This window comes from Periplaneta americana, chromosome 7 (genome assembly GCF_040183065.1).
Source record: "Periplaneta americana isolate PAMFEO1 chromosome 7, P.americana_PAMFEO1_priV1, whole genome shotgun sequence".
In the NCBI taxonomy this organism is placed as follows: Eukaryota; Metazoa; Arthropoda; class Insecta; order Blattodea; family Blattidae; genus Periplaneta; species Periplaneta americana.
In genome coordinates this window covers 111965114-111978317 of record NC_091123.1, presented here as the reverse complement: position 1 = coordinate 111978317, position 13204 = coordinate 111965114, and the positions used below count along the sequence as shown (strand labels likewise).

The window sequence follows — 13204 nt, the reverse complement described above, 5'->3', positions numbered from 1 at the left end:
CAGTATTTTGAACAGCACAACCCATGGAAACATTATCTATTAGTCTTACACAGAACATATATACTCCGCATGCATATTCTAACATCTGATTCACATAGTAAACAAACATCTAATCCAATACAACATATTTCGACATTTTTATTGAAAGAAAACACGTTTTAGATGCATATTTCAATTGTTCAGTATGTGCTGAATATCACGGTTTTGTTGTTTAATATGCATATATAATAGCAAAGTATTTCTTTTAAGTTCAACAGTTAATATTATTGTTCAAAATAGTAGAACTAATATAAAATTTTTCATACTATACATCTTGATTACACAACTTGTTGATTACTGTAATTAGGGAACTTCACTAAATTCGTAATATATAATTCCTCTTCAACTTCATATTTTTTTATATTATTCCATATTTGAATTATAATGCACCCTAAACGAAAGATACTTCATGGTCAAGCAATAAGTAGTCTTGTGAACTTAATTAAATGCTATATAGTGAATAATATACGTATGTAATATTGCATTTGAACTAATCTGAAATTTAATAATATATTCCCAGTCGTACAACTGAAAGGATCGGTTTTTCGTTATAGCCTATTTTCTCTTTTCTTCAGTTTACGTTCCATGACTGAAATATGTTTCTTTAGCCTCGAAACAGATAATGTAAGTAATTCAGTGGAAACTTTCCTAACACACAAAATATTTGAGTGTGTCATTGGACGTAATACATTACTACAATTATCTTTGTCATCGTGATTTAAACTGATGAACAACAGCACATACTGGATTCATTAAAATTATTTCCATGAGACATTAATCAAAGATAGACTCAAAACGTTAACACTTAATGTACCATATTATTTAAAAGCATTAAAAGCCCTGAATTTAGTAATTGCAAGAAGATACAGCCGCAGGGGATATGGATAATGCATAGGTTACACTCCAAGTGGAATAATAAGACCTCCTGTGGATTTTGTTTTGCAGAGCTTGCTGATCTGTTTTGCTTTAGACTGACTGGTATAATATATTGTGCATTGTCACTGCATATAACATGTACCATTCTCATTACTATAATATGTGGACTGTTAAGGTGAGAGTTGCTTTTCTCAAGTGTCAAGTTTCCATGAAGCTGTCTAGTGTTTATATGAAAATGGTTGCTTGTGAGAAATAAGTATGTTAAAACTAACTCTCTGTTTTTAAGAAGAATTTACTAAATTATTAATGTTATACTATATCTTATTTCTGGAATGCCTCTCCCTGTGTTTTAATTTACGAATCATATGTATTTGTTATTTGTTAGTATAAATTCCATAGTGTAGTATTATGTGTTGTTTGCAATAATTCTATATGTTGAATTTTATTAATATTTCTTTAGTTAATTTCAGTTCATATTTATTTTTTCTTGTAACATATAACCCTTTGCATAGTATTTCTTATAATTTATATATTTACTTGCTTATTCAGTTGATTGTTAAATGAAAGCAAATTGATAGTGGCTTTAGTTAAATAAAATTTGTTATATTCCAGGATAGCAAGAACCTTCTGCTTCAGTAACCGTGGACATGGACTGTACTTGTGCTCACCAACAGAAGTACAGAAGTTTACTGTGTCAGCAGAATTTTGGTAAGAAAATCTGTTAAACATCTGCGTCTGTTAAATACAAGATCAAATTATATATGAGAATGCTGTTATTTTGAACAAAAAATTGTATAAAAAATGTAAAGTGACATATTTATATTTCAAACTGTATAAGTTAAAGATTCAGAAAATACATTCTAAGTGGAAGAAATCGTAGAACTAGCGTCCAACAACCCAATAGAATATGTGCAGGAAATTGTATACCTGGACCAGACTGTATCGTTCTCGAGAAGCACAAGCAAAGAAATAGTGAGATGCATAGCAGCAGCATGGGCAAAATTTTGGACACTGAAGTTTATATTGTTAGAAAAGTCATACAGCCTAGAGATTAAGAGACATGTCATTGAATACGTGCATATTACCAGCACTAGTATACTGCTCACAAACATGGAGCACCACGAAGAGAGACAGAAACATGTTACAAGTATGTCAAAGCAGAATGGAGAGAAAGATACTAGGCATCACATGGAGGGACAGAATGCGAAATGAGATTGTAAAAATAAAAACAAAAATAAATTATGCAGTAACTACCAGCAGAAGCCTGAAATGGAGTTGGGCAGGTCACATCATGAGGCTAAACCCCAGCATATGGACTTACAATGGACCCCAGATGCGGGCAAAGGAGCGAGGGGCGCCAAAGGACACATTGGGTCGACAATAAATTAAAGCAAGGAGTTCCATTTCACACTAAGTTTATGCCATACGAAAGTAGTTCACGACATTCGACAGATTGTCATAAAAATTCTCAACAATGTTAACATTGAAGGCAACTAGTAGTAAATAAATAAATAAATAAATCTAGCCTAAGGGCCACGGCCTCCGGCCTATGCAGGGACTAGCTCAACTTTCACTCTTTAGGTGAGCGAATCCTAGGGAGTTTGTGGGGTCCTTTGCGTTTACCTGTTCCTTCTCTTTGCCTCTTTTTACACTTTCACTATTCAAAGATGCACATGTACATTCTGTTTATGTTATTTGTGTTTTCCAGTTCAAGTGATAATCCAATTCCAAGCCAACAAGCATTGTGCATACCCATAGATTTTTTGAGGTCAATTTAATTTAATCAAATGTAGGAAAACTGAGCACTGTTGTGTTCAGTAAATTTGATTACACTGTTTTTATCAATTTATTATTCACCTTATTCTTTATTGCAGTCATGAGCATCGTAATATTTGAGATAGTACCGGCAGACAATACCACTAGGAGTTAGCCACTTGAAGATATAAACCTTCTTTTGAGAATATTTTATGATCGTCTTCTGAGAATATTTTATGATAATCTGTCAAATGTCGTGAACTACTTTCGTATGGCATAAACTTAGTGTGAAATGGAACCCCCTGCTTTAATTTATTCTGGCCTGGAGGAGATTATACTTTTTATTCCTGGTCCTAATCATAGAACCTGATGATTACAGTATTTGTAAAATTAAATGTGCTGTTTTCTTAATGTTAAACGTTTATATTCAATTGTAAAATGATTAAAACGTTATGAAAATTCCAACATCTGACATCACTTTCTTAGCAACAGCAATGAGTTAGTACCGGTACATATGATTTTAATGTTACTTGTTTGGTAATGGATCAAACTCCTGCATTGAATGGTGTTTGCTAGCAGGATGGACTTGCTGTCTTTCATGAATTATATTTCTTATTTCTCTTACCATAGACCCATACTAACTACTCTCTAACAAACCAAGTTAGATGAAAAACAGTACTGTATTTACTCGCGTAATTTTCGTCTTGCATAATTATTTACGCACCCCAATTTTTAAGCATATTTTTTCTTTTTTCTTTTGCAAAGTTTAGCCTTTTGGCCAGTTGTAATTGTAAAAAAATACAATGACTTTATGGCTTGCCACGTGGCTGTCCTTGAGTTTTTGTGACAAAGAGTTGCTTGTAGCCAATGTCATCACATGCATAAAAATCATCCCCTCCATCCTGACTGATCACCGTAAAATTATGATAAAACCTAATGTTACTGCATTCTTATTCGTTTTTAAGTCAATCGTAATTTTGCTGAAGAGGAGTTCCGTTTTCGAAGATTTTTAATTGTATTTACGTACTGTACCGGTACTTATTATCTGATATACAGTATATATAGCCTAAGTACATTACAATAAAATTACTTTAGTGCAAGATATGTATATTTTTTTAATTCCTCGTATAATTTACGCATCCGTATATCAAAACGACTTTTTTGTCCAAAAAAAGTGCGAGAGTAAATACAGTAATTCCACTGTAAATACTTGTATAGATATATTCTATATATTCACTAAAGAAATAAAGGAAAGATAATCATTAATAATACAACATATAAAATGCATTAAATTTATTTCACTCTCTCACAATCCTTATAAATAAAAACCAATTTCATAAAAATATAAATATCACAATAACACCCAACCAACAACATAAAAGTTTCACTCAATGACAGGAATCCTATTCACATTTGTATTTTCTCTTCGTTAGAATTCTTTCCCCTTGTATAAACTTCATTATTTACACTGTACAAGAGATAAAAGAGGATAAGAATTCTCATATACATATCTTTACTTATCTTACTTGCTTATAAACATGCTGCAGCAAATTGTGTTTTTAATAGAAAATGTAAATTTGCGAAGGGAAGTCAGGAAGTAATGTTTTTAAAGTTATTAATCTTTAAATGCAAATTATTAAAGGAAGTAAACAATAAAGTATTCTGTTATATTACACACAGCCGTATTTTATGAAAGGTTTTAAACATTTTTTCATTACTCTGAACAAATTTAAAACTCAGTTGAGGAATAAAATGGTTTTATACTCTGATGTATTCACAACTTTTAATGGGACTGCAAACAGCAGAAGCAAAATTGCATTTATAATGCTGTAGCAAGGCGCATTGCAATTTAGGAGACTCATTTTCTGGCTTCTGCTTATAATTGAAAATAACATGGTGCTCATATTATTATATTTCAGTTTAAGTTTGGCAGAAATGGTGGGAGAGCTCTTTCTTCCACATGACATGCCTGAACCTCCTAAGGAAAGCTTTTTCAAAGGATTGTTTGGAGGTGGCACTCGTTCCTTGGACAGGGAAGAATTATGTAAGTCTATCAGATTACAATATGTATACCGGTACTGAATTTAATTACGTAATTTATTCAGCAAAATTATATATTTTTTATGTATTCGACATGAAGTTTAATTAATATAATAACGAAAACTTTGCAGTTGTGTAAATCATCATCATCATCATCATATGTTTCAGATCGTATGGTTACTGTCTCAATTCATCATTTACCTTTGATTTGTGTGTTAGAATTTGCTTTGGAGTCTATGTAACAGAATTTCCCCAACATAGGTAACAAGTCATGAAGGCCTGTAAGATACATAGTGCTTATCTGTAAAATTTTACATTATTCGATACATAAAGTCACATTGTTATAAAAGATATCTCTAAGATGAAAAGTAAGTACTGTACTGGTACCAGTACTGTGTTTCTCCCAAGCCACTTATGATTAATTAAAAATTGGTACCGATATTGCACATAATGGCCTTCTGTTTAAGGCTTTCCACATTTGATATAACAGACCAATACTGTGCATTTATTGCTTCGATAAAAATGGTAAATGAATTTTTATTTTGTTATAGATATGAAATATAATGGAAGTACGAGGCGCGTCCATAAAGTAACTTTCCCACTCGCCCCACAGCTAGCAAATTATATGTTGTGCAAAGCGACTGTGTGTACGTGATAGAGTAATGTCCTGGCATGGCGCATGAGCTAGCGGAACTTCCCAAGTGCTCTCAATAGCTTTGTTTCATTGGTTGAAGATGGATGCTCCTATTCCAGCTCCCGCCGCATGTGAAGTGCGATCAGTGATAAAGTTTTTGAATGCACAGGGCATAGCACCGATTGAAATTTATCGTCAGCTGTGCCAAGTCTATGGGCCTAACGTCATGAGCAAGCAGATGGTGCGTTGCTGCTGTAGACAATTTTCAGCAGGATGCCAAAATGTGCATGACGAGGAGCACAGTGGGAGGCCAACCATCATCACAGACGACCTTGTGGAGCAACGCACCATCTGCTTGCTCGTGACGTTAGGCCCATAGACCTGGCACAGCTGACGATAAATTTCAATCGGCGCTATGCCCTGTGCATTCAAAAACTTTATCACTGATCGCACTTCACACGCGGCGGGAACTGGAATAGGAGCGTCCATCTTCAACCAATGAAACAAAGCTACTGAGAGCACTCGGGAAGTTCCGCTAGCACATGCATCATGCCAGGACATTACTCTATCACGTACACGCAGTCGTTTCACGCAACATATGGTTTGCTAGCTGTGGGACGAGTGGGAAAGTTACTTTATGGACGCGCCTCGTAGCTAGTACTTCAGTGAGAGCACCATCTTCAAGCTCACTTTTGACAGTGCTATGAGAATTTCTGAACATTTTAAAGATGTATATTAGTATGTTAATTTATATAATTTTAAATTCAGAATTGAGATTTTAAAATTTATCAGCATTTCATTTTTATTAATTTTTTCAAGGTCTTCAATATTTTCCATGTATTTGAACTTGGTGTTCGTAAATATACAATAATTACATATGTTTGCAATAAAAGAAATATACATTGTTTCAAATATCCTCGTAATATATGAATACACAAAATTAACTCTCTTTCAGTTGGCGAATCCAGTGGAAGAGCATCACGAAGTGTAGCCAAACTAATTCCAGGCCCGTCTGCTAACATTGAGGCCATGGGTCAGCGGGTAACATCAGTGACAGGAGAGATTGCAAGGACACATCAGTTGGTTGTAGAGAGAGGGGAGAAGTTGGGTCGACTAGAAGAACGAGCTGAAAAGATGAGTTCGGAAGCTGAGAACTTTTCACACTCTGCACATAACCTCATGCTCAAATATAAGGACAAGAAGTGGTACCAACTGTGAGCAGGTCCCGAAATGTACAGTACTGATTTTCTGGCTAAACAAATCTTACATCCTAGCATTGCAATGGTTTCACATAGCTTTTGTGGATAAGCCATCAGTCTCTAGAGAACAATGCCTCCTATGGTAGACTTCGGGAAGCTACAATGATTTTACACAGAATTTGGAGATATCCAAACTTTTATTAAAACCATATGCGGTAACATTAAGATATCCCACTAAATTATTCTTAAGTATTTGGTGGAGTTTCCCATCTTACTGAAAGAAGTGAACAGCTACATCACAATAAGTGACAGTGCTTTTTACAGCGAGTAACAGAAACAACTAATGATTTGTACACGTGCCATATTGCATTGTTTGATGAACGGTTGGAATGTAAGACCTTGTGCAAAATTGCAAGTATTGTAATATAGATGGATTAAATGCTCCAGCGAGCTTTGTAGTATTGATTAATATAGCAATTTTTACACATCTTTGTAGTATGTACTTGCTACATAATTTGTGCAGAGAGTCTTTTAAATGAACCATGTTAAATGAAATGCAATGAATTTCTGTAATAAAAAGGTTGACAGACAAAAGACTTCACGTGATGGTGGAGCCATGTAAGGGTGACTTTAAGGAGGAGGTCTTTATCGGGAATGGGTGCTGTTTGGACGATGTTATATGATCCCCATTAGTTTATATTGCATGTAATGGATTTGAATGGAGATGTACATAGAATATAATGTGGTCTGGGCTCACCAGATTACGAGATGCATAAAATGGGCTATGTAATAATACCCAGTACAATTTGTAATAACTAATCAGCAATGGTACCCCTTACATTGTGTCCCGCAGGCGGGCAGCAATGCCATGTGTTATGTGGGTCAGTGTTATGTCTGTTGTATCTTTGTTTGGGGCCAAGGACCATAGGAGCAAATCCAAATGGCCTCCATAGCTTGAGCTCCAGTTGTAAATACAGTGAAACAAACTGGGTCCTATTTGTGAAGGAAAACTGCTGGTGAAAATCTTACAGAAATCTGCATTTTATCCAAAGTGATCAATAATTTTCTGTACGTTGATGGGGAAAATTATATAAAAAAGAATTATGAATATATATATAAGAACATTTTAGGAAATCAGAGGTGAAACGTGATGCCCACTTTGTGTTTGCATTATCGCCCAACTGTAAGAAAAGAATTCTGTTCTTTTTAACAGAATTCTTATAGCACCATTAAAAGAATAAAATGTATGTCTTAATGAGGATCACAGGGCCAAAACCATTGGAAGATAATGGTTTTATTGATTTTAAAACTTTTAAAATAATACCTCACTCTGTAGTATTTTGGTTGAAGTTACATTGGGCCATCAATCAAAATATAAACATGCTAACTCATAAATTTTAACAATCGAGTAGAGGCAAGATTTAAAGTTTTACCAGTAATTCGTAAAGAAAATAAAAGCCACCGAATTTTGAAGGTTTTGTATAAGCTTTAGATTTTTAATTCTGGTAAGCTACATGCACATCTTGCACAGCAAGATAGAGATAATGAGTAATAGCTTTATTGATATGTATAATGCTGTAATTCAGTGTTCCTTAACACGATTCAGCGAAATATTGAACCTGATGGTCCAAACATATAATTTTTATAGTTTTAAATCTGGGAATATGTGCACTGGCATGACTGGTTAGATAAGGTACAATATTTTTGTGAAGTACAGCATATTGAATGTCAGTATTGTTCAATACAAATAGGAATAAAAAGGATAATTTAAAAAGGTAAATGTGTAATATAAAAAATTTAAGTATGTTTTGGTTACAAAAAAGAAAACCTATTTTTCTGAAGCCGTTACAGGACTATCATTATTATTGGTAAATAACATATTTTTTAATTATTTGAAATAACATTTATACTAACCTACGGAAAGATCAGATAGTCTTTTTTTCTGTCTGATCGGAAATGTTCTTAAAATACAAAATTTAACATATGAATTATAGTAACAAAAATACATAATTTGGGAGGTTGCCATGCGATTATTTTGGTTGTGTGATAGGCTTCGTGAAGATACAGTAATTTTTAAAAATCTATACAGATACAAAAATTAGTTTGTATTCTGAATATATGTCATAACAATATAAAGTTTCACAATTATATATGCATCCATCTCACAAGTTGTAATTCTGACACAGAAAGATGACTGAAGTTTTGGGCATATTAAATAGAAATAGAGGTATGGTACTATGGCATGACCTCCCTAACCATTTTCATAAAATGCAGCAAACTAGTTTACAAGTTATTAGATCAAAAGTAGTTTTATTCACAAAGAGATAGTTATATTTCACTAATTTAGCCGAACTTGTTAATCAGTCAAACTTAATAAAACGGCTACCTATCAAATTTAATCAAAATCTATTTAATGGAAACCTAGTTGTTTAGTGGAGATGAAGAAGAAGGTGCTACACATGACTGCAAACACATGCAATAGTTACTGAAAATTATTGGCCATTTATTACTGAGTCTTAACCAACCAGTTAACCACTCACATAACTCAGTACGTCTCTCTTACTTATTATTATCATTTAAAGAATGCAAATACGCTAATAAGGTACAGTTTCTATTTTATTTCAGCAGTGCACATTTATAAGACAAGTCAGGTGACATATCACGAGTAAACAATTTGGATTCATTCAGCCTTGCTTATAGCTTTTTCATTTCACATACGGTACTATTTAGGTAATGATATATTGAATATTTTGGTCTCCACAAATGCGAATGTGAGACTTCGCTATGAAAGAGATAACAGGTTTGTGCACATTAAAAAATAAAATAGATTCTGCCTATATCTATCTTATTCTCATTATCGAGGTATTACAGACAAAGAATGCCACCTTTTGTATGTAATTAGACCAAGAGGATGGTACAGTAAAGCTGCTTTACTTACCAATGTGTTGTAAATAATATGTCCTATATGATATAGGTTTATATTTAGGGTACAAGTTCTTCTATGCTGTACTTAATAAAAGCAAGAAAATATGTGATATTCCATTCTGCCCATTCTTAATTGTTATATTGAGACCTGATCTTTGTTAACAATGAATGCAAGTTTGTTTATTAGAACTACCTGGTTGTTAAACATTGTTGGAATATAATCCTTGCATTGAATTGTAAACATTTCGTATAGAGGAGTTCATGGTTACAGTATGTCAGTTCTTTTCTGAAACTTTCGGGGGCACTGTTAAAACAATGTGAATCACCTGGGTGTAATGTTACCACAACTGTATATATATATATATATATATATATATACAACATTCTGTACATTGTCTTCTTTGTCTGGCCATCGTGTAAATGTCTTGGATTGTCCATGCACAACAAATGTAACTTCTTAGTTACTATTAATTTAGGCTAATGGCTGTTCAGTTACTTTATGCATTGAAATACAGAATTTTACACAACTATGTATTTCAGGATGTACATATTTTTAAAAACTGTGTGAAGTTATGTATACATACAAATCATGCAAGTATTAAGATTGGTAAACCAACTTCTATGATACATGTTTTAAAGGTAATGGAAGACAATAAGATAAAAGTTATAAATTTTTGTAACTGATTTCAAGCATGTGTAGTGAATGATATACCATAATTACAAATATAAACATGTAGATATTACCCTTGAGTGTGAAGGAATGGGCATAAAACTCGACATGACTGTTGAAACGGTATGGAACAAGTAGCTGAAGTAGCAGTAACTTCCTTACTTCTGTGAAATCAATCTTATAGCATTGAATCATTCAAAATAGCAAACGAATCTCAAAAGTGTGACCATTTGTTTTCAATTTGAAATGTGCATTCAAATATACAATTCATGAGGGATATTCAGAATGAAAGTACAAGCAAATAATTTAGCAGCCATATAACACAGCTAAAGCCTATTAACTGTACAATTTACCCACTAATTTTCAACCAAATTCCAGCAAGATGCGAAACATCACATTTTAGGATGACTTTGTTTGCCGTATTTATAGAATTGTGTCTTGTTCACTCAGCCATTACCGCATATTAGCTGTTATGATATCAGTATCACTCAAAATTAACTTCTATGCATGCCAAGTTATTACTTCAACTCTGCAAAGGGATTGTTGCCTGAAATGAATAACCTATAGTCTACAAGGAATTGTTTTAGTACCAGTATATAATCGCAGGTACTTTGTGATAAAATGAAATATATCAATCACACACACACCTGATTAAACATTCAACATTTTTTTAGTCACATATATACTAATTTCAAACTGATATCATTACGAAAATGAGAATGTGATGGTTGAATATGAAGGACCTAAATTCATATAAATCAGAGATACAAAAATTCATCCTAAATTATTGTATAAATCTAATAACTCAATAAGAACAGATTTTAAATTTAGTTGGTAGCTGTATAACTATCCTGTATAGTTCGCTTTGCAAAATTGAACAAATAACTGTTTAACAAGGAATTTTAAATGAATCGCAATCGCTCCTCTTATAATACAGATCTTTAATGACATAATTTGGCACTATGGCATTCCATATCCTCTTGTATGTTCATTTATGGAAACATGCCACTCCATGACTGTAATTTCCATTCAGACTGATAAATAGTACATATAGTAAATGGGGGAAAAGGGGGTGAAATAATATCTTTTGTTAAGGCTGTAACAATTTATGAAGGTTACATAAGAAATATGTCATTAGAGTTAAAACGTTGCCAATCTTGATAGTTGAAGGTGCATGAAGCCATGGATCTTGATTCCTAATGGGTTCAACTCCTGGATATTTCTCTGTGGCATTCTTCATTATGTTTATAACCATCATCTAATATAAACATCTGGATAGCTTTAGATAACATAATCGAAGGATAAAATTCGATGAGAGATTACTTTGTAGTAGGATTGAAATTAGAATTCTTGTTGGTTATTAAATTTTCTTAAAGTAGTTCTGATGGTTTCTTACAGTGGTTATATGTAATCAGTATTACTATTTTCAACATTACGATAAAAATGAGAGAGAAAAATATTTTCAAATCAATCTTTCAATGGATCAAACATAGTATTTTCTCTTTTAAATTGAAAATTTAAGTAACTATTTGAGCTTGTTATAATTTATCTTGAAAATAATATATGATTGAATGTTCTTACTAGATTATTTACCTATTCTAATATATTGTTTGTTGAATGAGAATTCGTTGATTTTGAATGGCAAACTGAAAAGAACGTAGAGTGTAGTGGTTGTGGTCTGCATCAAGATAATATGATAAGAAGTGAGGAAAATCATGATAAATCATAGTCAGGGTAATCAACACCTGGGACCAAACACCAGACTCCCAATATGAAGCAAGATTATTAACCACTACACTGCAATGCTCAGTCATGATAGTGCGTAATCAAAGAATATAACTTATAATTTCATATGATTTGTGTGATATGCATTACTCAAGTATTGATTTTGTTTACTGTAACATGGCCTATGATAGATAATATGCAGAGGAACTGTACATACAGTTCGTAAATTCATTAAGTAATATATTGAACCATTAATAGGAGACAATTATTGGTAATTCCTTAAGCCATAACAATTGAATGACCTTTTTCACATCAAATATGAATTTCATAGTGGGTGTGTAAATGTGTCCACCAATACAATGAACCAAGAAACTCCTCTGCCATATGTTTCCTGTTGGACCAGTTGAAGGAAATAAAGAAATTCACTAATGTGTTTCCATGGTTAATAAAGTTTCTTTGTTTTACCATTACATACCGGTACTTCCTTTGTATGTACCTCCATATGGAGTTGGAGACTTAAAGGCACCATTGCCTACAGTTTACTTTCAGTGAATTAGCATGCTAAGATTTATAATCTAGTTCAATATTTATTTATTTTATAATTTAATAACAAGTTAAATATTTATGTTTGTTTCTTTTCAACAACAAATTCTTTGTGAAGATGTTAATGACAGTTTATATGATGAGGGATACTAATATTTTTAGGATTATGTATTGGTGAAAAATAATATGAACTAAACTCTGAGTTAGAAATTACCATATGTAAAATGTTAAATTTGGTGTATTTAGTACAGTGCAAATTTCTTCTCGTTTCGTACCAGGTCAGGTGTCTGTTATACTAATTTCTGTTAACTAAAAATTCAATATTCAGCTCATATTTTTATTAATATTATATTATTATTGTTGTTTTTAAAATAATTTTGAAATACATACTTTCATAACCACTTTGTTACCATATAATTTATTTATTTAAAAGTATCATGCTGCAGTGACTATCATCAAATGTTGGTAAACCATAACCTACTGAGAAATGATTACTAAGTTACTAATTTTTATTCATTTAATTCAATTTAGAAAGAGAGGAGAGGTTAAAATAATCCGAACGTTAAGTTAGAAGGCCTCATTAATTGCAAATAAAAATAAGAAGGGAAAATAATATAGTCTAAAAAATTAGTACATATAGATTTAAGCAGAAGAATAATAAAATGTCTTCAACAACTGTAGACAAGAAAGAAACATAAATTTCATTGTTCAGTAATTAAAATTAAAATAGTATTAAAATTAATTTACGATGATAGCACTGTTCACATTGTGAATATAAGGATTACATTTTACCGAAAT

At 32.4% G+C, this 13204-nt stretch overlaps 1 protein-coding gene across 5 annotated transcripts in view; it reads left to right on the top strand.

The window, feature by feature from the left end:
* Tomosyn (syntaxin-binding protein tomosyn) overlaps nt 1-12807 on the top strand; it is a 461514-nt gene extending 448707 nt beyond the window's left edge. For all 5 annotated transcript variants that reach the window (XM_069831184.1, XM_069831185.1, XM_069831182.1 and 2 more), the window contains 3 exons: nt 1528-1623; nt 4590-4714; nt 6300-12807. In XM_069831184.1, coding sequence (XP_069687285.1) covers nt 1528-1623; nt 4590-4714; nt 6300-6562 — 484 coding nt within the window. In that variant the 3' untranslated portion in view covers nt 6563-12807. The remainder of the gene's footprint in view (nt 1-1527; nt 1624-4589; nt 4715-6299) is intronic.
* Nucleotides 12808-13204: the final 397 nt, after the last annotated feature.